At 44.5% G+C, this 23,727-nt stretch overlaps 1 protein-coding gene and 1 long non-coding RNA gene across 5 annotated transcripts in view; one reads left to right on the top strand and one right to left on the bottom strand.

Annotated features, from left to right (window-relative positions):
• LOC114656379 (nck-associated protein 5-like) overlaps positions 1 to 23,727 on the top strand; it is a 771,015-nt gene that overhangs the window by 219,257 nt on the left and 528,031 nt on the right. Inside the window, exon 1 of one of the 4 annotated variants that reach the window (XM_028807982.2) lies at positions 21,198 to 21,388. The exons of the other annotated variants lie outside the window; for them this stretch is intronic. Within the exon in view, the coding sequence (XP_028663815.2) occupies positions 21,381 to 21,388 (8 nt within the window). The 5' untranslated portion in view covers positions 21,198 to 21,380. Of the gene's footprint in view, positions 1 to 21,197; positions 21,389 to 23,727 lie in introns of those variants that run through there. 4 annotated transcript variants of the gene reach the window in all.
• Positions 1 to 23,727, bottom strand: part of LOC127528941 (uncharacterized) — a 235,409-nt gene that overhangs the window by 96,226 nt on the left and 115,456 nt on the right. The gene's annotated exons all lie outside the window — the stretch shown is intronic.

Raw genomic sequence — 23,727 nt, 5'->3', positions numbered from 1 at the left:
GCTCACTTTGCATTTTGTAAATTGATAACAATAAACAATCATTATTTATATTTCTGAAAGCATTCTTTGTTTACAGCATTTTTTCACACCTGCCTAAAACTTTTACACAGTACTGTATATATATATAATATATATATGGTTGAAAATAGTTTTACTGTCAAATAATGCAAAGCGTACGCGACACGTGTTTCGCCCTAATTCTGGGCTCATCAGGCGTACACACTCTACTGCAGTCCCTCTCGGGAATCGAACCTCAGACGTCAGCGCTAGAGGCGAAGCCCCTAATGTTGCGCCACGGCATGTGGTTTGTTTATTTAACTGCATGTAGGTCGGGGTAATTACATTCACGGCATTCGTAGTCTGAATCACAATCTGATTGTATGGGTTATATATATATTGCGAGACTTGCCCAGACACCACCGGTTAGAAACCACATCTTTATAAAAAGCACACGTTTATTATTCATAAATAAATCCAGTCCCAACACTACACACAATGCACACAGCAATAATTCCCACTATATCTCTCTGTCTCAGTCCTTGGCCGCCTCTCTTCTCCTCCTGGGAGCTTCGTCCTGCTCCCACTCCCGACTCTGGCTCCCAGACTGCAGGAAGGCGGCGCCTTTTATCACTGCTCGGATGTGCTCCAGGTGTCTAATGACGTTCTTCCAGCAGCACTTCCTGGTGTGGCGGAAGTGCTGCTCTGTGCCCCAGAAGCACTCCAGGCGTCCCTGGCAGGTTCCTCCGCCATCTTGCCAAGTGTGGTGGAAGTGACTATTTCCAAGTCCTACGAGGCTTGAGGCGCCCCCTGGCGGTAGCCACGGGTCCCAACAGGCCAGAAGCTTTTTGTTCTTCTCCCGTGGTCCTCTCCTGCTCCAGGGTGGTTGCCCCCTCGTGGCCCGTAAGCTATTCCTGCCACCTTCCGGTCCTTTTAGGCATCCCAGCCAGGTAATGACCCCGGCAATCTGCCTCAATATATATATATATATATATATATAGCGTCTCTCATGTGCCGCCTTCTCCCGAGATGTCCAGCATTCTGTCCAGTGAACTGAGATGGCAGTTGTGGTCTGCATGGTGTCTCCGATCTCCTCCACTGCAGCTCGTAATCCTGTTCAGAGTTCTCTTGTTAGCCTTCCTCACTCGTCTTCTTCTTGTCCACTCAGTTTGGGTGGATGGCCTGCTTTAGGCCTATTTGAAGCTTATCTTTGTGATCGATGCCACCGGATATTTAGTGATTTGGATATTTCCCGGTCTCCGTCCCCTGACTTGTTCTTTTCATGGAGCCGTTTGCCGCGTTCTTTTGTCTTCATTTTGTCAGACCACCATACTGACTCCCCACATGTTTTAACCTTCCACATGAATTGTATTTTTGTGACAATCAACTGAAACCTCACCATTGACCTAATTCTGGACTTCTAAAACCAAATGCTTGCAGCACTGATGACTTAGAGGTGTCATTTTAAAGGGGGTGAATACTTACGGGACCAACTATTTTGTATTTTATATTTGTAATTAGATCACATTGCAGAGATCTGTTGCCACTTTTACACTATAGAGTCTTTTTCAGTTGAAAGAACAATGAATCCAAACTAAATCCCCTATAATTCACCACTTTTTTTTAACAATATAATGTGGAAACTTCCAAGGGCTTGAATACTTAAAGTAATTCACGTTAGCTCTCTCGTTATTTAGCAGGTATTACTAAAGCGAACTTTCTATCCTTCATGCCTGCATTAAATCCTCACCCTTTCACATTTTTGGGTGACAGCACAATTAGCCATTATCAAAAAATGTAATCCTTTTTCCATTGTCAGAAAGAAACATCTGTTATTCGCCACAGAAATTGTGCAAAATGCTCTTAGGAGATTATTAGGGAGATAAATGGTAGACTTGAGTGCCTCTGATTATTAAGTTCATGGGAATACAAAAATAACACGCAAATGACACAGATCTCAGACGAGTGTGATTTTCTAGTAGGTAACAAAAGAAACGGGTCATTGATCAGAATTAAACATACGCAGGATACTTTCACTCTCTTACAAAATGCTTCTGGTGTTCAGTTCAGAGCGGGTAATGCCAAGTGCAGGTCACGGGTCATGTCCATGTTATGAGGTGGAAATTGTGCCCAAGTTAATTACTGTGATTATAAAGGCGTTGAGGTAGCTCAGGAATGCACATTATTTAATATGTTATTGTTTTTTGTTAATCGTGTGCCAAATGGTAAAGTTTTATTTTAAGTATATTAAAAACTAGCTGTCCCCCGCAGCTCTGCCCACGTAGTAGTGAAACAGGACAAACTTTAAAAATCATCTTTTAAAAGAAAATGTAATTCTGGCCGAGCGGAAGGTAGATAAGCTCTAATGTCAAACGTCGCCACTGTATCTGATCGTGTTCAGCTCGGACGGGAGAGCGTCCCCCATGTGGGGAGAAGAGCACGTGGCCGTGATATCTCTGCCAATCAGCAGCTACCCTCTAAATCACATGTAGCTCTGATCTCTCTCAATTCAAAAACATCAAACGTTACTCCTTCACAATCTTTTGATGATGGTGTCTGCCGAACAGACAGGTATTGCTAGCTAAGCGGAGGCAAGGTGCGCTCCAACACATGGCGACTCGAACGGAGGCTGGCACGTGATGAGGAAGGCCCGCCCCACCACCTTAGCCCACAGCATCTCTCTTGGATTCGCACAAATAAATCGGTACCTCGTCTCACAGCCTCTGTCTTGCATTAGTGTGAACATATCGCTCCTGCAACTGAACTATGATTCTTAGCACAATGAGAGAAGTCGCAATGTTCAAGCAAATTCTAGAAAAAACACGTTCAGTGGTTCTGATGTTCGCTAGTGCTAAGCAGAGGTAAGGTACACGCCCCCAGACTGGCGTGTGAGTGAGGAAAGCCCCGCCCACCCTCCCCTCGGCCTACTGTGTGTCTCTCAGATTCGTGCAAATAAATCGATACCGCAAGCGAACTGTGATACTTAACGCAATGAGAGAAGCCGCAAAATCAACAGGAATGTTCAAGCAAATTCTAGAAAGAAACCTGATGTAAATCCGTTAAGTAGTCAGTCAGTCATTGTCCAACCCGCTATATCCTAACACAGGGTCACGGGGGTCTGCTGGAGTCAATCCCAGCCAGCACAAGGGCGCAAGGCAGGAAACAAACCCCGGGCAGGGTGCCAGCCCACCGCAGGGCACACACACACACCAAGCACACACACACCAAGCATAATTTAGAATCTTCAATGCACCTAACCTGCGTGTCTTTGGACTGTGGGAGGAAACCCACACAGACACTGGGAGGATCCGGGAAGCAAACCCAGGTCTCCGTACTGGGAGGTAGCAGTGCGCCACCGTGCCGCCCCCCCGTTAATTAGTTCTCTCATGAGAAGTGGACAGACAGACAGACGTTTGATTTTTTATATATATATATATATATATATGGCGGCACGGTGGCGCAGTGGGTAGCGCTGCTGCCTCGCAGTTGGGAGACCTGGGGACCCGGGTTCGCTTCCCGGGTCCTCCCTGCGTGGAGTTTGCATGTTCTCCCCGTGTCTGCGTGGGTTTCCTCCCACAGTCCAAAGACATGCAGGTTAGGTGGATTGGTGATTCTAAATTGTCCCTAGTGTGTGCTTGGTGTGTGGGTGTGTTTGTGTGTGTCCTGCGGTGGGTTGGCACCCTGCCCAGGATTGGTTCCCTGCCTTGTGCCCTGTGTTGGCTGGGACTGGCTCCAGCAGACCCCCGTGACCCTGTGTTCGGATTCAGCGGGTTGGAAAATGGATGGATGGATGGATATATATATATAAATATATATATATATCCTTTATATATATATGGAGATATATTTCAAAGTTAATTACATGTCTGTCATTTTAGTTTTGTTAATATTTATGAATGAAGTATTAACTGAAGTTTGCCCGTTTAAAGGTGTGTCGCAATTTTCAGCTACATTTTGTGGCAGACGGCTGGGGCATGCACAGTTCACTACCTCCCCCGGAGCACTAGATGGCAGCCCGACCCCGGGTTTCAGCGGTGCCTCGGATTCCCAGGTTCTCCTGCTCTGCACACTTCTATTTTCTCCTTCCTGAAATACTCTTGGCCACTGGGCAAACTCAGGGCCGTCTTAACGCATGGGCACGCTGGGCAGTTGCCCGGGGGCCCGCTGGGCATAGGGGCCCACGTTTTTTCTGATGCTTATGTTTGTTTCTGTTTTGCTATCAAAACTGGGGTCCCACTGCTCTACTTTGCCCGGGGGCCTATGATGCTGTTAAGCTGGGCAACCTCTTCCTCTATGGCTACTTTAACATAAAGTGACATAATTCAAGAATGAATGCACTGTGTGTGTGTGTGAGAGATGAATATGTGTTAATCTGGGTGAGGGTTAGCAAGACGGGTTAATGAGGTTTTGTACAGATTTTGATCCAAGGTTTATTGCTAAACGTTTCAGGTTGGAGCCATATTTCTTAAGATGTCAAAGCCCGGCGCTCATGAATTTAACTTAAGTATCATTTCCTCTTATTATTAAAGTGCCCTTGGAAGATGCCCATTTTTCTTTTGCCCGTACTAAAGGTCAGTGGGCTTTAATGTGCTTCAGAGCGGTGATGTAGCATCTTGACAGTGACAATTTAGAAACAGAGACGCACAATTAAAGGATACGCGTATTCCCTGATTCATAGTAGACAATTGGAATTTAAATATATTGAGAAGCTGAATTGGATTTATTAAATAAATGCTGCGTTTCGCCAGTCTCCTCAGAAATAGTATTTAGATACTAAATCTGACATCTGCTAACAAAACAGCAAACATCTTATAATGAAATGTGGTGGAAAGCTAAGCCCTGGCACCCACATTTGATTTGCTTCATCTTTATGTTGCACTGACGTCACAACAGGTTGCCATAACTCTTATAGGGCTAACTTTTTTTTTGCCCAGGGCTCAATATTTTTCCAAAAATATCATCTAAAAAGCACAAAAAGCAAAGGTTTCACACACAAATCAACATATAATACTTATTTCTGATAAATGTCACTCAGTTTTATGTCCCATGAGGCTCTACAGCACAGGTGTCGAACTCCAGTCCTCGAGGGCCGCAGTGACTGCATGTTTTCATTCTTACCATCTTCTTCATTAGTGAGCCATTTTTACTGCTAATTAACTTCTTTTCCTTTAGTTTTAATTAACTTGACTCAGGCCCCTTAATTGTCTTTTTCCTTAATTAGTAGCCAAACAATAATGAGACATCAAACAAGCCTCCATATGACAGAAAAAACAGAAAAATCAACAGATTTGGAAATGTCTGCTGTGGCAGAATGAGAGCAGCAACAAGCCATTGAATTAAATAACGGTTTTAATTAACAGCAAGAATCAGCTTCTCATTAAGAGACTGGTTGGAGTTTGAAATCCCAGTTTAGCTGGTTATCTGTTGGCTCGTTTCACATCTCATTTCTGTTTGGCTGCCATTTAATGAAGAAACAAATCAATTCAGAGGACTGAATCCTTTAAAACAGGGCTATTAAAATAAAGGGAAAAGGAGTTAATTAGCAGTGAAAACTACTCACTGATTAGGAAAAGGGTTAGAATGAAAACCTGTAGCCACTGCGGCCCTCCAGGCCCAGAGTTCGACACCCCTGCTCTACAGTATTGGACATAAATCAACATTAAATTCTTATTTATGAACAAATGTTGCTCAGTTTTATGTCCCATGAGCCTCTACGGTATGTAAATTCACATACAGTGGAACCTTGGTTTGCGTGTAACTTGGTTTACAAGTGTTTTGCATGACGAGCTAAAATTTTTAATAAATTTTGACTTGATAAACGAGCGAGGTCTTGCAATACGAGTAGTATGTACAGTGGAACCTCGGTTCACGACCATAATTCATTCCAAAACTCTGGTCGTAAACTGATATGGTCGTGAACCGAAGCAATTTCCCCCATAGGATTGTATGTAAATACAATTAATCCATTCCAGACCGTACGAACTGTATGTAAATATATTTTTAAGCACAAATATAGTTAATTATACCATAGAATAGAATACATAAACTAAATGTAAAAATATTGAATAACACTGAGAAAACCTTGAACAACAGAGAAAACTAACACTGCAATAATTTGCGCTATAGTGCTAGGAACCGCTCACTAAAAACACTTTTTTTTTTAAATGAGTTTTAAGCACAGGGGAAAAAATGAACATTTGAAAAATCCGTAATTTAATAAACCACCAAGAAAAGTAACATTTAAGCAATGCAGGCTACGAACCGATCACTGTAAATAGAACTGAAAACAAAAACAAGCCTTCTCTACCTTATGTTTCGCTCGCTCTCTCTCTCTCTCTCTCTCTCGCGCACGCGCGCCTGTGTGTGTGCGCGGCTCTCTCTCTCTCGCTGCCTCTGTGTGTGTGTGTGTGAGTTGCGCTCTCTCTCAGAGACTGAACATGTACAAACCGAAAGGGAACCTGGCTTATTCGTATACCGAGACGTTCGTGAACCGAGGTTCCACTGTATACGCTTTTGTCTGCTGAGCGTCATGTGATCACAACTGAGCTGATGGTTCTTCTCTCTCTCTTGCTGCGGGATTGTGGGTAATCGTCTCCTGTTCTCCGTCTGAGTAGGCATGCCTCACTCATACAGTCAACATCCATACGAATGTATAGTGTTTACTACAGCATTGTGTGCGTGCGTGTGTGCTGTGACGTGCGAGTTCCCGTCTTGCACCCCAAAACACGAAGCTGAGTCTCAGTACTTTAGCAACACCAGCTTTATTCAGCTTGAAACAGCAACAGCGCACTTATTTATTGTAGCTGGATCTGCCGCTCTCCTATACACAGACACAGCAGTCGGGCAAGGTCGTGGCCAAGTAATACTGTGCCCTGCTTATTTGTAATGTTCCTTGTTCCTTGTATCACCCATCGATGGCAGGCGCTTATAGCATGTCCGCGATCTTTTTGTATTCACTTTTACGGTGAACTGCTACAGCGCTGGGAGACTGCGATTGCTTTGGGACGCTCTTCCGCGTGTTGTCCCGTTGGGTGGAATCCCACAAGAGTTTAGAAACTCACTTACACCAGCCATGATTCTTTTCAAAGGTAAAGTGCAGGTTAATTTGTTTTATGTATTTTTACTTTATATTTTGTATTAATCATTTTTAAATGAATAGTTTTGGGTTGTGGAACGAATCATCTGAGTTTCCATTATTTCTTATGGGGAAATTCACTTTGATATACGAGTGCTTTGGACTGCGAGCACGTTTCTGGAACGAATTATGCTCGCAAACCGAGGTTCCACTGTACTTATTATATTCCTCTTTGTCTCATCACTCATAAACTTAAAGGCACTTTCTGGAATAAGCAGCTTGAAGTAGTTGAGTGGCTGGTAATCCGTAATGTCTGCTAGCACACCGCGTCGTTTGATGAAGTCCAGTAGCCACGAATCGATGTCTGTGTACTCCCAGGCGAACGTTACCGTAGGCGTATCAGCTGGGGACCGATTCGCTGATGCAGGTACCTGACTTTCGTTTTTCGATGTCCAGATCACTTGCATCCAAATCGGAGTTCGATAAGTCAGAGTCCGATTCAGCGATAATACGCAAAAAATCAATAATACACACGGAGTAGTTTGATTTGCACATTCACTTCGCTCTCTCGCCCGATGTCGATGCCATTCTTGATGCTATTTACTCCACGTTACTCACTAACATCAAGTCAACGAGTCCAACAGTCCCCCCAGCAAAGAGGGTCTACTTATAACGTAACGGTGAGTTTTACCCTCTGCCTCTCAATGTCGAGTTTATTCGACATTCGCCCTGAAAGAGTTAAAGCAGCGTTTCTCTTTACCATCTCACCACCCAGTTATACTGTTTCACATTTATGGACAACCCACAAGCTTCCCTCTTGGACAATCGAGCATAAATGCAAGGTGGAGTTGGACTGAAGTTTACAACCCTTGATGAATTTGGCTTGAAATGTCCACAAGACTCACTTGGGTGACCCGCTTGCAAACCCAGTGACCCAGTGGTGACCCAAACCAGTGGTTGAGAAAACCTGCTTTAGAGCACCACACACATTACCATAGTATATAGAAATTATTAATATTATTAATAATTATTAATTATTAATACAACATAAGATAACACTGACTTTCCATCTCCTTGGCCGGTACAGGCCAAGTATCCCTTATCCGATATACTTCTAGTCCCAGGCATTTTGGAATATTTGTGTATACACAATGAGATATCTTGGGTACAAACGTAATCAAGTAGGGAGATGCAGCCAAACCAGCTAAATGACGGCTCACGCATGTAATCATTCATATCAGCGAAACAGGTCATTGATCAGAATTCACATACGCACAATACTTTCGCTCTCCCGCAAAATGCTTGAGGTTTTCAGAGTGGGGAATGCCAAGTGCAGGTCACGGTCCATAACCGTTTGTCTGTGGGGGTAAGCAAAAGCTTTAGATTCGTTATAAAATTCTATCTCTAGTTTTCGATGGATCTCGAAGTGATACTGGAAACATTAATATCTCGATGATGGGTGTGTGTTCATCTCTGCATGTCACGGTTTCTTGAGGACGGTTGAGAGCTAAAACGACCGGACAGAAATATACCAGACTCAAAAGTTCAGCTTGTTATGAGATGACGATGAGCTGATTAGTTTTTGAGCCAAATCGTGTAAGAGAAAGAGGCACTCGAGAGGAACCCTCAAATACCGTAATTCTATAATTAATGATGAATTCTTCTCATCAGATGCTATCGTAATGGCCTACTTTATGATCAGAAAGATCGTCATCAGAGCGGTAAATAATTACTGAAATGTTATACAATAGTTTGGGTAACTCGTTTCCTAGGGCGCAAAGCCCACGACACCTCACGTCTGAATTTTTGTTTATTCGGCAGCTTATATCAGCTACCTGTTGTCACACCTCAGGGATCAGGCCGACAGGTTTCACTCCATCATGCCCGCTGTGCTGTACGCCATTAGCACTACACTAGGCACTACATTCAGTTTTCGTGTGGTGTGGTTGTACTTGCGTGTTCTCCTAATGGAATCGGAGCAGTTGATTACTGCCATATTGCAATAAGGGCACCTAGCAAGAATGAAGCTGCTTTTGTTATCCATAGTTTGGTTTAGTTTATTTATTTAGAACAGTTTAACTCTTTCAGGGCTGATGTCGACTTTTGTCAAAAGGAGGAGTTGACGATGGTAATCGACTGTTAACTGTGACAAAGTCAACCGTTATGTTTTAGTTGGACTCTTGTTGCTAGAAGGAAAGTGAGTAGCAAGGCGCAAACAACGGCAAAAATGGCAGTGAAATTTGGTGAGAGATCAAAATGAATGCGTAAAGCAAAATACTCCATGGACAACGTTTTGCCTATTATCTCTAAATTGGACTATGACTTGTCAGGTTCAGATTAAAAATGAGTGTGAGGTGTCCAGCTTCAGCTGATTGGTCCCCAGCTACTGACAGTGTTCATCAGGGAGGACTGCCACTTAACAATGATAAGAGGTATAAATCAGATTGTAATGCACCGCAACTTTGTCCCAGCCACACAAAGGCATCAGAAAGATCAGCAAGCCTGCCGCACTTTCTTGGCAAACTGGTAGCCGCAGCATGCAGCAACAGTCGTTTTATGTTGATTTCTGTGTGAAACCATTGCTTTTCAGAAACTGTTTTTTGAAATAAATATTCAGCCCTCAAATAGTTAAAAACAACCAGAGTGCTTTACAACATTGAGGTATTGGTAGCGGGGATACAGGCCTGTGTCCTGCGCCTATTGGTTGACGTATTGTCGAGGACAAATCAATGTAGCTAGAGTTGGGAAGAGGATGGCAACTCTGGTGTGAAGGAGGCAATGCCAGAGAGAGAAGGAAGTAAAGAGTTATACACTGCAAACAATGCATATACAAAAACTAGAAATGAAAAACTTTCAATGGTTGATGTTTTGCTTTTATTTAGCAAAAATATCTGCCGATGGGGTAAGCAAAATTTACTTGACAAGATTTCTTAAAGTAAGCTTAAAAAATCTTATTACAAATTTTTTGATAAGTCAATAATTTTTACAATAAGGAGAACAAGTTTTAATGTCGCGATATAAATACTTTTCACTTGCTAAGATTTCTTTTTTTGCAGTGTGACAGTGCCTCTGTGTTACCTATCCTGGTGGCTGTAGTGGGAAACGCTTATAGGAGGGAAGAGTTTCCCATGACTAAAAAACTCTTTTAACTTGCATCCGAGCCTGCTTGTGTTGGGTTTTTTGGGGAAATGGAGCTCCCCCTGGTGTCCACAAGTGTTACACATAGGAATTAAAAAGCAACAAATGTTAGATTTGAATACACGATGGGAGGTCTGAAACAGGAAAGTACCCCTTATGAGAAGGACCGGGGAGTTGTGGTGGACTTGTCACAGTCTAAATCCAGACAGTGCACAGACGGCATAAAGCAAGCGAATGCAATGTTCGATTGTAAATCGAGATGCGTGGAGGACGTCACGTGAATATTAGAAAGTGTCAATTTTTTGCTTTTTAACAGATCATCATAAAGCCATAATTGCAGATCAAAATCCTATTGGATCGTTTGGACAGCATTTTTTTGTCAGTTGCAATTTTGTTTGATCTGTTCTCATTAATCCTTCCGTTCATCCATTTACTGAATCCATGTATTCAATTTCCGGCTTGCAATTTGTCAGTCCATACCAAACAGAATATCCCAGAAAGCGCGTTATTCCAAATTCTATGCGGCAGGAGTGTACTCAACCACGTGGTAAGAAAGTTGCATGCAAGACAGCAGCTGCAGCTTCCCTCAACTGATGTGAAAGCCCGTCTGTATGGCGTGTTTGTTAATTAGCTGCTTCGTCAGGCTTTTTCGGTTGGCTGAAGTTAACATTCAGGGATTTATCTGCAAGATTTATTTCATTGCCCACTGCTCTTCAACCATCTATCATTACGCAATGTGACAGGAGTCGTGACAACACTGAGGTTATTATCTAGTCAATACGGCTTTGCAGGGGTTAAATAATTGTGTTATCTTGTGGGACGCAGATCACGAAAACGCACCTACTTAGTTGTCCCGTTCACATCGAGGAACAGATTTCGTTTTTAAGGCAGGAGTGCGGTGAGGTCAAACGTACCAAATGTGTGTGCCATGAAAATGTATTCCACACAATCTAAAAGGTGGCCTTATTACATAAAAGCCATCCAGTTATTATTGCAGCACTCATGTTACAGGCCATACTATACAATTAAATGTTTTTGAACAATGACCCGGAATAATGGGTGGGTCGGCGACAGGAAAGACATCCGGCTATACAAATAATGTTGAAACCTATAAAACATCAACCCCACAAAGAAGTGGGAAAAGATCAAGAGGAAGATGAAGAAGAAGTTTTTGAACACTAATGTTTAGTAAGTTATAGTCGAAACGTAAGTAATTCCCAAGTATAGTAAATCCTGGTGGGTGTTGGACTCTGCCAGGGTTGCCCTTTGTCACCGATCCTGTTTTTATGGACAGAATTTAGAGGTGGAGGGGGGTTTCCAGCTTGGTGACCTCTGCATTTTTGCAGGTGATGTGGTCCCGTTGGCTTCATCGGGTGGTGACCTCAGGTGCACACTGGAGTTGTTTGTGGCCAAGTGTGAAAAGTCTGAAGTCTGAAGGTCATGGTTCTCAGCTGGAAAAAATGTTGAAGTGCCCCCTCCAAGTTGAGGATGAGGCGGAGAAGTGTGAAGAAAAAAGGGACATTGAAATTGACTGGTTGGTCAGAGTGGTGTCAATAGTTGTGCAGACATTATAAAGGCTAGTCGTGGTGAACACAGAGATGAGCTGAAATTTACCAGGCAATCTTCATTTCTGTGCTCACCCATGGGCATGAGTGACTGAAACAACTTCATCGTGGATGGACGCAGCGGAGGTGAACTCCCTTTGCAGTTTGTCTGGGCTCTGCTGTAGAGATTCCTCTGCATCAGAAGGAGCCAGTTGAGGTGTTCCAGGCATCTCTGTGAAGTCGCTTCGAAGATGTCCAACCGGGAGGAGACCTGGGGTCAGACCCAGGACAGGACATGCTGGATTGATTCCATCTCCCATCTGGTCTGGAAATGCCTCAGAGTTGGAGAAGTTGTCAGGGAAAAATAGTGAGCACTTATCAATTGCAGGTTAAGGGCCTTGCTCAAGGGCCCAACAGAGCAGAGTCCCTTTTGGCATTTTACGGGATCCCTAGCCTCAGAGCCACCACTCCGCCTGGACACCCGGGCATCTTTGCTTAGACCAGTGGTCTCAAACTCTGGTCCTAAAGGCCCGAAGTGGCTGCAGGCTTTCATTCTAACCTTTTTCTTATAATAATAATAATAAATAATAATAAAAAGTTGCATTTATAGTGTGCCTTTCACAAACCCAAGGTCACTTTACCTACAGATTAATGAGTGACCTGTTTTTTGCTGCTAATGAACTTCTTTTGAATTCATTTTCATTGACTTGCTCTTGAAGACTCAGACCACTTAATTGTTTCTTTTTCCTTAATTAGCAGCCAGACAACAATGAGATACAAAATGAGCCAAAACAACTAGTGTCCATCATACAATATCTGAAAATAAAGAAAGATGAAGGTCTCAGGAATGTTGATCTGCTCAGATCCCCAGTGCTCTTAGGAAAGAGAAAATCATTAATTTTGGAAATGTCTGCTATTTCACCACGAGAGCAGCAGCAAGCCATGGAATTAAAGAACGACGAGACTCTGCGCCTAATTAAGCAACGGGTCGGAGTGAAATTGGTTGGAGTTTGAGGCCCTGACTGAGTTGGTCTTCTGTCGGCCTCCTCACATCACGTTTCATTTCTCTTTAAGGAAAGAAATAAAGCAATTCAGAGAAACAATGAAGAAATTCAGAGGAGCAAATCTTAAAAACAAGTCAATTAAAATGAAAGGAAAAGGAGTTAGTTAGCAGCAAACATTGGTCACCAATTAAGAAAAGGGTTAGAATGAAAAGCTGCAGCCTCTGTGGTCCTCCAGGACCAGAGTATGAGACCACTGGGCTAAGCAAGGATGCCTTTTTCCTGACAACTTCTCCAACTCTGAGGCGTTTCCAGACCAGATGGGAGATGGAATCAATCCAGCATGTCCTGTCCTGGGTTTGACCCCAGGTGTCCTCCCGGTTGGACATCTTCAAAGTGACTTCACAGAGATGCCTGGACCACCTCAACTGACTCCTTCTGATGCAGAGGAATGTCCAATCTGTACAGCTGAGCCCAGACAAACTGCAAAGGGAGTTCACCTCCGCTGCTTCCATCCACGATGAAGTTGTTTCAGTCACTCATGGCCATGGGTGAGCACAGAAATGAAGATTGCCTGGTAAATTTTGGCTCATCTCTGTGTTCACCACGACTAGCCTTTATAATGTCTGCACAACTATTGACACCACTCTGACCAACCAGTCAATTTCAATGTCCCTTTTTTCTTCACACTCCACACTCCAGCATGTCCTGCCCCGAGGTCTCCTCCCAGTTGTACATCTTCAAAGCACCTTCACAGAGAGGTGATCAGATGCCTGGACCACCTCAACTGGCTCCTTCTGATGCAGAGGAATGTCTGCGTTCCTCATCCTATCTGTTCCATGCCTGAGCTCAGACTGTTAGACTGTTGACCTCATGACCCAGACCTTGATAAATGGTGGAAATGAAATGAATGGATGGAATTTTGAAAGTAGGAAAAAACAAATGAAGCAAAGGCTCCTAAAGCAGCTTCCAGAGTTGTTATTCTCCATAGCCAGGTAGGCAGCCCTGGATAGAAAGCAGGAATCTGAGTTATCAGACGACCACATACACATCCACACGTCTTCATACCTGGGCCAGTTTGAAGTCACCTCTTAACCTCACCTGTGTAGATGTGGGAGGCAAACTAAAACACTCAAATGAATTTCCACAGGTTCCAGATCAAGCATGGCAACACAGATATTCCTGTAGCGGCCCACCTCGACAGCCATGGACACTGTGAGAGGGAATTTAAAGTCACAGGGCTAATGGGCAACTTCAGAACACAGCAAGAGAAAAAAGAATGGGAAGTCAAACTCCTGTTAAAACTGAACACATTACAACCTGGTGTAAATAGAGATAGCGGTTTTATGGCCAGATATGAGGACTGTTTGCATCTCTCAGACTGACTACAGACCCACATTGTATGGAAAAACTCATCAGAAACTTCAAAAGACTTTGTTGGACAGTTATCTTATCCAAAGATCTTCACTAGACATTGTTCTCCTCTCTTGCTAAATTAATTTTAGCCTAGAGAGGTCTATTATTTTTTTTTACATCTAAGACGTCTCACTTAAAGGTTTTCAGATGCTGTCTCGGTCCTGGTGTCCATATAAATACAGGGAACTCCAGTTTCTGTATTACATCTCGCCTGAAGAAGGGGCCTGAGTTACCTTGAAAGCCTGCATATATATTTATTTATTTATTTATTTATTTTATAAAGCACTTTAAAAAGAACATCAAGGCTGATCAAAGTGCTGTACAATAAAACCCAACATATCAAACACAATAACCAAAAGGGTAAAAGAAACAGAAACACATAAAAAGAGCTGAAGAAATTCATAATAAAAAAAGTACTCAGATAGTCAACATATCATACCTGGTTAAAGGCCAGGGAGTAGAAGTGTGTTTTAAAATAAGATTGAAAGACAGCAAGTGAAGGAGCCGGCCAAACATGCAATGGCAAATAATTCCAGAGTTTTGGAGCTGCGACTGCCGATCACCTCGAAGTTTGCATCGTGTGTTAGGAACACGTAAAAGCATCTGGTCTGCTGACCTGAGAGGGCGAGACGGGACATAAGGGGTGCAGCAGTTCCGACAGATAAAATGGGAACAACCATTAAAAGATTTAAAAACAAACACATGGACCTCAAAATGGATTCAAAAACAAACTGGAAGCCAGTGAAGGGAAGCCACAATTGGTGTCATGTGCTCTTGCTTGCTTGTACCAGTTAAAAATCGAGCGGTGGCATGTTGCACCAGCTGTAGGCGAGCAATGGAGGCCTGGCTAATTCCAAAAAAGAAGCGCATTGCAGTAATCTAGACGAGAGGTTTTAAAAGCATCTGTCATTGTTTCAAGGTTGCATTTAGACCAGGGGGTCGCCAATTCAGTCCTGGAGGACCACCGTGGCTGCAGGTTTTCATTCTAACCCTTGCTTGTGCTGCTAATTAACTTCTTGTGAATTCATTTTAATTGAAATGCTTTCTTAAGATTTGTTCCCCTGAATTTCTTCATCGTTTTTCTGATTTGCTTCATTTCTTTCCTTAAATGGCACCCAAACAGAAATGAAATGTGAAGTGAGGGAGCCAAGAGAAGACCAACTAAGTCAGGGCCTTCAACTCCAACCAATTTCACTCCAACCATCTGCTTATTGAGGTGCCGATTCGTGTTGTTAATTAAACCCGTTCTTTAATTCCATGGCTTTGTTGCTGCTCTCGTGGTTCATTAGCAGACATTTCCAAAATTGTTGATTTTCTCTTTTCTAAGAGCACTGGGGACCCGAGGAGACCAACATTCCCGAGACCTTCACCTTTCTTTATTTTCAGATATTGTATGATGGACACCAGTTGTTTTGGCTCATTTTGTATCTCATTATTGTTTGGCTGCTAATTAAGGAAAAAGCAACAATTCAGGGGTCTGCGTCTTCAAGAGCAAGTCAATGAAAATAATTGAAAAGAAGATAATTAGCAGCAAATACAGGACACTCATTAAGAAAAGGGTTAGAATGAAAACCTGCAGCCACGGTGGTCCTCCAGGACCGGAATTGGCGACCCCTGGTTTGGACACAACAGGCTTGATTTCAGACAGCCGCCTCCACTGGAAAAAATGAGATTACGCCACTGCGTTCACATGGCTATCAAGTTTTAAAGCAGAATCCATTTTCACAGTTAAATTTGTGATCATGGATTCCTCATATTGAGCTGCAGTGGAAAGGTCGATGCAGGGGGTCCCACTGGTGACATTATAATCTTTCTAGTTAGCCAATAAAAGGGGTCATTTTGCTTGACTTCTCATTACATCCATTAATGGCTAACACTTTACAACACCCTTGTGCTAGAGAATAAGAAAGCTAATATAAATGTGTTAGGCCGGAATTGGCTGATGATAGATAGATAGATAGATAGATAGATAGATAGATAGATAGATAGATAGATAGATAGATAGATATTTTATTAATCCCCAAGGGGAAGTTCATATACTCCAGCAGTAGCATACTGATAAAAACAATATTAATTAAAGAGTGATAGAAACACAGTGCAAGGTGGAGAGTGCCAGGCAGGTATAACAGACAATAACTTTATATAATGTTAACGTTTACCCCCCCGGTGGAATTGAAGAGTCGCATAGTGTGGTGGAGGAACGATCTCCTCAGTCTGTCAGTGGAGCAGGACGGTGACAGCAGTCTGTCGCTGAAGCTGCTCCTCTGTCTGGAGATGATCCTGTTTAGTGGATGCACTGGATTCTCCATGATTGACAGGAGTCTGCTCAGCGCCCGTCGCTCTGCCATAGATGTCAAACTCTCCAGCTCCGTGCCTACAATAGAGCCTGCCTTCCTCACCAGTTTGTCCAGGCGTGTGGCTTCCCTCTTCTTTATGCTGCCTCCCCAGCACACCACTGCGTAGAAGAGGGCGCTCGCCACAACCGTCTGGTAGAACATCTGCAGCATCTTATTGCAGATGTTGAAGGACGCCAGCCTTCTAAGGAAGTATAGTCGGCTCTGTCCTTTCTTACACAGAGTATCATTATTGACAGTCCAGTCCAGTTTATCATCCAGCTGCACTCCCAGGTATTTATAGGTCTGCACCCTCTGTACACAGTCACCTCTGATGATCACGGGGTCCATGAGGGGCCTGGGCCTCCTAAAATCCACCACCAGCTCCTTGGTTTTGCTGGTGTTCAGGTGTAGGTGGTTTGAGTCGCACCATTTAACAAAGTCCTTGATTAGGTCCCTATACTCCTCCTCCTGCCCACTCCTGATGCAGCCCACGATAGCAGTGTCGTCAACGACCTTTTGCACGTGGCAGGACTCCGAGTTGTATTGGAAGTCTATCTGCTGTAGAAAGTACAGTCCCCTGCAGCGCTCCTGTGCTGCTGACCACAATGTCAGACCTGCAGTTCCCGAGACGTACATACTGAGGTCTGTCTGTAAGATAGTCCATGATCTATGCTACCAGGTATGAATCTACTCCCATCTCTGTCAGCTTATCACTAAGGAGCAGAGGTTGGATGGTGTTGAAGGTGCTAGAGAAGTCTAGAAACATAATTCTTACTGCACCACTGCCTCTGTCCAAGTGGGAGAGGGATCAGTGTAGCATGTAGATGATGGCATCCTCCGCTCCCATCTTCTCCTGGTATGCAAACTGCAGAGAGTCGAGGGCGTGTTGGACCTGTGGCCTCAGGTGGTGAAGCAGCAGCCGCTCCATGGTCTTCATCACATGTGACGTCAGGGCGACAGGCTAGAAGTCATTCAGCTCACTAGGACGTGATACCTTTGGGACTGGGGTGATGCAAGATGATGCACTCAATTTTCTAGACTGGCAGTAAAATTAATATCTCTTGAATCCATCTCTTAATCATCTGGTAAATGTTTAATTCCAATCATGCACTTGTTCATTCATTTTCTGACCCTATTTATCCATCTATCCATTATCCAACCCAAGGGTCACGGGGGTCTGCTGGAGCCGATCCCAGCCAACACAGGGCACAAGGTAGGAAACAAACCCCGGGCAGGGCGCCAGCCCACCGCAAGGCGCGCGCACACACACACACACACACACACACACACACTAGGGACAATTAGAATTGCCAATGCACCTAACCTGCATGTCTTTGGTCGGAATAATAATAATAATTCTTTGCATTTATATAGCGCTTTTCTCACTACTCAAAGCGCTTAGCAATTGTAAGTTAAAGGCCTTGCTCAAGGGCCCAACAGAGCAGTGTCCCTTTTTGTCATTTTAAGGGATTCGAACCGCAACCTTCCGTTTGCCAGTGCAGATCCCTAGCCTCAGAGCCACCACTCCACACCCAGAGGAAACCCACCCAGACACGGGGAGAACATGCAGTCTCCACGCAGGGAGGACCCGGGAAACGAACCCGGGTCTCCAGAATGCGAGGCAGCAGCGCTGCCCACTGCGCCACCTTGCCGTCCTGACCCTATTTATTTATTTATTTAGTTTTATTAAAATCAAATAACATTCCATATAAGCAAGTCAAGTTTAAAAGAACTAGGTTTGAAACAAATCAGTCGCCCTTCTTATTCCAATATGTGATTTCGGGGGGCTGGAGCCTACCCACACAACATATGCATTATCAAACTGCCTTACCTTAACCTGTCTGCATTTCTTTTGTTTCATTTCTTTCTGTCTTGTTATTTGATGCTTTGAACCTTGAACCCTGGATAGAATGCCAGCCCACAAACACATGGCGAAAAGAAGGGGAGAGTGTATGTGCGAGCTGTGGCCAAAATTTAAATCCCATTCCCCCCCTGTGCGGTGAGGAAGCAGTGCACTCACTACATTACTATACTGGCCATTCCCTGTCACACAGGCCTTCACGCAGCAGTCATCCATCCATCCATTTTCCAACCCGCTGAATCCGAACACAGGGTCACAGGGGTCTGCTGGAGCCAATCCCAGCCAACACAGGGCACAAGGCAGGAACCAATTCCGGGCAGGGTGCCAACCCACCGCAGGACACACACAAACACACCCACACACCAAGCACACACTAGGGCCAATTTAGAATCGCCAATCCACCTAACCAGCATGTCTTTGGACTGTGGGAGGAAACCCACGCAGACACGGGTAGAACATGCAAACTCCACGCAGGGAGGACCCAGGAAGCGAACCCAGGTCCCCAGGTCTCCCAACTGCTAGGCAGCAACACTACCCACTGCGCCACCGTGCCACTGCAGCAGTCATATTGTTAGCTTTTCATGATAAAATATGCAACCGCCATGTTCAAATCTGCATCATCGAGTTCACTGCTTTGTACAGCGTTGCTTAAGAAAGGACATTCTGTCGCAAGCATCTCGTGGTGTCATGGTTGCCATGGTTATGCTGCTGACATGCGCACTAGATTAGTCCCACCTGAGGATCACCTTCCTGGCTCATATCACCCCGGGACGAGAGGGGGGTGCCGTCTGTAACGGTATCCTCTCTTTCCATTCCCATAGCACAGAGGAGACGCCCAGTGCCCAGTGAGGGCAACTGACTCCGCCCCTTCTGGCTGGAGGAGTGCATGTTTGAGGTGCACCCAAAGGCGGTGTCTCATTTGGACAAAAGTGGAGCTCCACTCCAAGCCTGACATCGACCTTAAGGGCCGTGTAGCGTATATAGCACGATATACTGTATATAACGTGAGGCGCAAACCAAAAGAAAGTTGGGGTGCCACCCCGTTTACTGCCAGTATAGATTTTGCACATCCAACACACTGTACAAACCTGGTATCCCGAAGGTTGCCGGTTCAAATCCACGTCACTGCCAAAAGAGATCCTACTCTGCTTGGGCCCTTAACCTGTAATTGCTCCAGGGGCGCTGTACAATGGCTGACCCTGCGCTCTGACCCCAGCTAACAAATTCCTAATACAAGAAATTGCATAAGGCGAAATATCCATCCATCCATCCAGTTTCCAACCCGCTGAATCCAAACACAGTGTCATGGAGGTCTGCTGGAGCCAATCCCAGCCAACACAGGGCACAAGGCAGGAACCAATCCTGGGCAGGGTGCCAACCCACCTCTGGACACACACAAACACACCCACACACCAAGCACACACTAGGGCCAATTTAGAATCGCCAGTCCACCTAACCTGCATGTCTTTGGACTGTGGGAGGAAACCGACGCAGACACGGGGAGAACATGCAAACTCCACGCAGGGAGGACCCGGGAAGCGAACCCAGGTCCCCAGATCTCCCAACTGCGAGGCAGCAGCGCTACCCACTGCGCCACCGTGCCGCCCTAAAGCGAAATAAAGAAAAAAAAAAAAAAAAAAAAGGTAAGAGTTGGACCGTAATGTGTGTCCAACCGATTTAACGAGATGCAAATTGACCGAAGTGCTAATTAGCGGTATGGTACGCGGGGCAGCCATCTTGGATTTTGAGGTCAGAGTTGTTGGAGAGGCCCTCCTGACTTCCTTTCCTATTTGCAACTTGGAAATTTCCAACATCCCAATGTAAATCACCTTCAGGTGGGCTACCTGTCCCGAAGTGCGAGGTGCAGGTATGGCTGCTGGCACATGGGCATAAATGGCAAATTGTAATAATAATAATAATAATAATACATTTTATTTATATAGCGCCTTTCCCATGCTCAAGGCACTATTGTACCCATTTCACGTTAAATCTACATCACGGTAAAGTATGGAGTAAATAGGAAGGGAATCGCAATACGTTGCGAATCTACGGCATGCGTAATGAAAACAATTACCGAAACGAATTATCAAACAGGACCTTTAGAGACATTAATTACGATTTTGCCAAATCAATGCGTCTGTATCTTTGCTTTTTTTGCCTCTCACGACGAGGAGATACCGTTTACCTACGCTTCGCTCCTCCATCACAAATTGCTCTTTTCTGACTAATGAATGTAATTGTTCATTTTGTACGTTGGGCGCAGTGAATGTTTAGCAAGCGGCCGTGATTGGTTAAAAAAACGGAAAGCTACACTTTAACTTGGGCAGTGTATCTAAGAGCCTTTTAATGTCACTTCCCCAAGTGCCCCCCCCCCCATTTTTTTTTTTTTTTTTTTTTTACGGGCACTCTATTTGTAGGAGACAATAGATTCCTACCCTTCCCCCCAACGAGTGCTAGCTTCCCTAACCCCTGCTGCAGGCATAGATTTGTCAGAGGCATTCAGTTGAGACTGATTATGATTGCAGCAGATGGGCTCGATTCGACAGGCGATCCCAAGCAGTTTTCTTAGGGCTGGGAATTAATAGGCCCAGTCATAGGATCGCACATGGAGCATCAGGCCATTGCGCTCTTGATCCTGCTTTAAGCTCCCCTCCCTGAGGAAAGTGCCACCTTCAAAGCCAGTAGCCCTCCCCAAACACATGTTAAACGTCCCACAGTCTGAGAAAAGCAGTGAAGCACAACAAGGAGAAGCGAGAAGGAGAGAGAGCGGGCGAGCAAGAGAGCGAGAGAGGGGGGGAGGACGAGCGAGTGCAACAGAGAGGAAAACGAGAGAGAGAGAGAGGAGGAGGAGAAAGACGGGCTTGTGTTGGGCTCAAAGCAGGACTGACGCTGCAGTGTGGATGGAAACTTTATCAACTCAAACATCTCCCGCTTGGGGCTTGTAAGGATGACCGCTTGTAGGAATACCGTGGCTCTTATCTGAGGGACGTCACCAATCAGGATGTGCCATCAATGCCAGGGTAAGGTGCTCTGCTGTCACTGTAGTGTATTATTTATGAAGGGCAAAGTCAGACATGTGCCTCAGTTTGCATTGGCGTGTATGCAGGCACGCGTATCGTAAACGCGGAGGTATATGCAGATGGAGCAGTCGGGGTCTACTGGGCATGTGTGTCTTCAACCAGAGCTTGCGATTCAAACTGCTGATGGCTGCACTTATGTAATTTACGGCTCTTATATAATACCCAGGGAGCGCGGTCGGTTCTGCGAATCTCGCGGCGGTTTTAGCATTTCAGCGTGCTACATTTTTGTTTTTTTAAATCTTTTTTTTTTTTTGTTTGCAAAATGGTTGTAAGATGGATGTAGAGATAAGACCCCCAAACAGCAACCCGGTTATTTAGGAGATTAGGGTCTTAACAAAAAAAAAAAAAAAAAAAGCGAAATTAGCAACAGCTGTTTTCAGAAGTTCAGAATTTTGGAAGTGTCTTTTATCATTGAGATAGCTCATCCTCCTCAGCCCCTTCTTCTATCTGCCTTAAACGCCGTGCTTTGGTTTGGGGGGGGGGGGGTGCAATTGTGTGCCCTGTTGCTACTAGCAACTACATAGGCTAAATTGCTGCATGGCCATATAAGCAGCTTAATTCTGATCGATGGAATACAAATACAGACCGATACAGTGCTGCTGCTTGAACAGGTGGCACACTGAACGTGAATCTGCCACCCCAGGGCTTCGTAAGGTTTTGTCAACTCCATTCATATTTTGTCCTTTGGTTTGTTGTCATTTTTTTTTTTTTTTTTTCCTTCCTTCGTTCAAACCCGACCATGATCTAGGACATTTTTAAAATGCCATGCCACTAACCAACGTCTAGTGGGGGGTCTTTCATTATGCATGCAGTCTTCTGTTGCCTGTAGATAAACACGGCCATTCGGGTGGGCTGGCTTTCAACCCCTCTGACCATCTGAGGAAAAGTCGCATCCTTAGCCTCTGTGAGGGAGCAAGGAAGAAGAGCCAACTCGCCTCAATTTGTGTGAATTCAGAGGATACAGGGGTTGGTAACACAACTCGGCCTCCAGCTGCGCCCGTTTGGAGAGCGGAGCAAGTCGTTACGAGTTCATCCGAAAATTCCGCCTCCTGTTGCGTGGACTCGGAGAGTAACTGACCTCCCAAAGGGTCAAAATGCAGCCCTTCCGATTGCATGAGTTCACCGAGTAGCTGACTTTAGGAAGGGACCAAAATTCAGCCTCCTGTTACGTGAATAACACAATTCAGCTTCACGTTGAGTGAATTTGGAGAGTAACTGGCCTTCCAAAGTGTCCAAGTTCAGCCTACCATTGAGTGAATTCAGACAATAACTGACTTTAGAAACTGCCAAAATGTGTCCTGCCGTTGCATGAATTTGGAGAGTAACTGACCATGGAAGATGTCTAAATTCAGCTCTTTGTTGTATGAATTCAGAGAGTAGATGACCTTAGAAAGGGCCAAAAATTCAGCCTCCTGTTACGTGAATAACACAATTCAGCTTCACGTTGAGTGAATTTGGAGAGTAACTGGCCTTCCAAAGTGTCCAAGTTCAGCCTATCATTGAATGAATTCAGAGAATAACTGACTTTAGAAACTGCCAAAATGTGTCCCGCCGTTGCATGAATTTGGAGAGTAGATGACCATGGAAGATGTCTAAATTCAGCTCTTTGTTGTATGAATTCAGAGAGTAGATGACCTTAGAAAGGGCCAAAAATTCAGCCTCCTGTTACGTGAATAACACAATTCAGCTTCACGTTGCATGAATTTGGAGAGTAACTGACCATGGAAGATGTCTAAATTCAGCCTTTATGTTACATGAATTCAGAGAGTAGATGACCATAGAGAGGTGCCAACATTCAGCCTCCCGTTTTGTGAATTTGAAGAGTAACTGAACCCAGTGGTTAACAAAATTCATCCCCCTAATGGATGACTTATTAGAGTAAGTGACCCGAGAAAAAAGGCCAAAATTCAACCTCCCAGTGCATGAATTCATATAGCAGATGACCCTAGAAAGGGCCAAAAATTCAGCCTGCTGTTATGTGAATTCAGAGAGCTGATAACACAATTCAGCTTCACGTTGAGTGAATTTGGAGAGTAACTGGCCTTCCAAAGTGTCCAAGTTCAGCCTGCCATTGAATGAATTCAGAGAATTACTGACTTTAGACTGTGGTGGGCTGGCGCCCTGCCCGGGGTTTGTTTCCTGCCTTACGCCCTGTGTTGGTTAGGATTGGCTCCAGCGGACCCCCGTGACCCTGTAGTTAGGATATAGCAGGCTGGATAATGGATGGATGGATGGACTGACTTTAGAATCTGCCAAAATGTGTCCAACCATTGCATGAA

The sequence above is a fragment of the Erpetoichthys calabaricus genome, chromosome 8, assembly GCF_900747795.2.
Source record: "Erpetoichthys calabaricus chromosome 8, fErpCal1.3, whole genome shotgun sequence".
NCBI lineage: Eukaryota > Metazoa > Chordata > Cladistia > Polypteriformes > Polypteridae > Erpetoichthys > Erpetoichthys calabaricus.
This window is presented reverse-complemented; position numbering and strand designations above follow the sequence as displayed.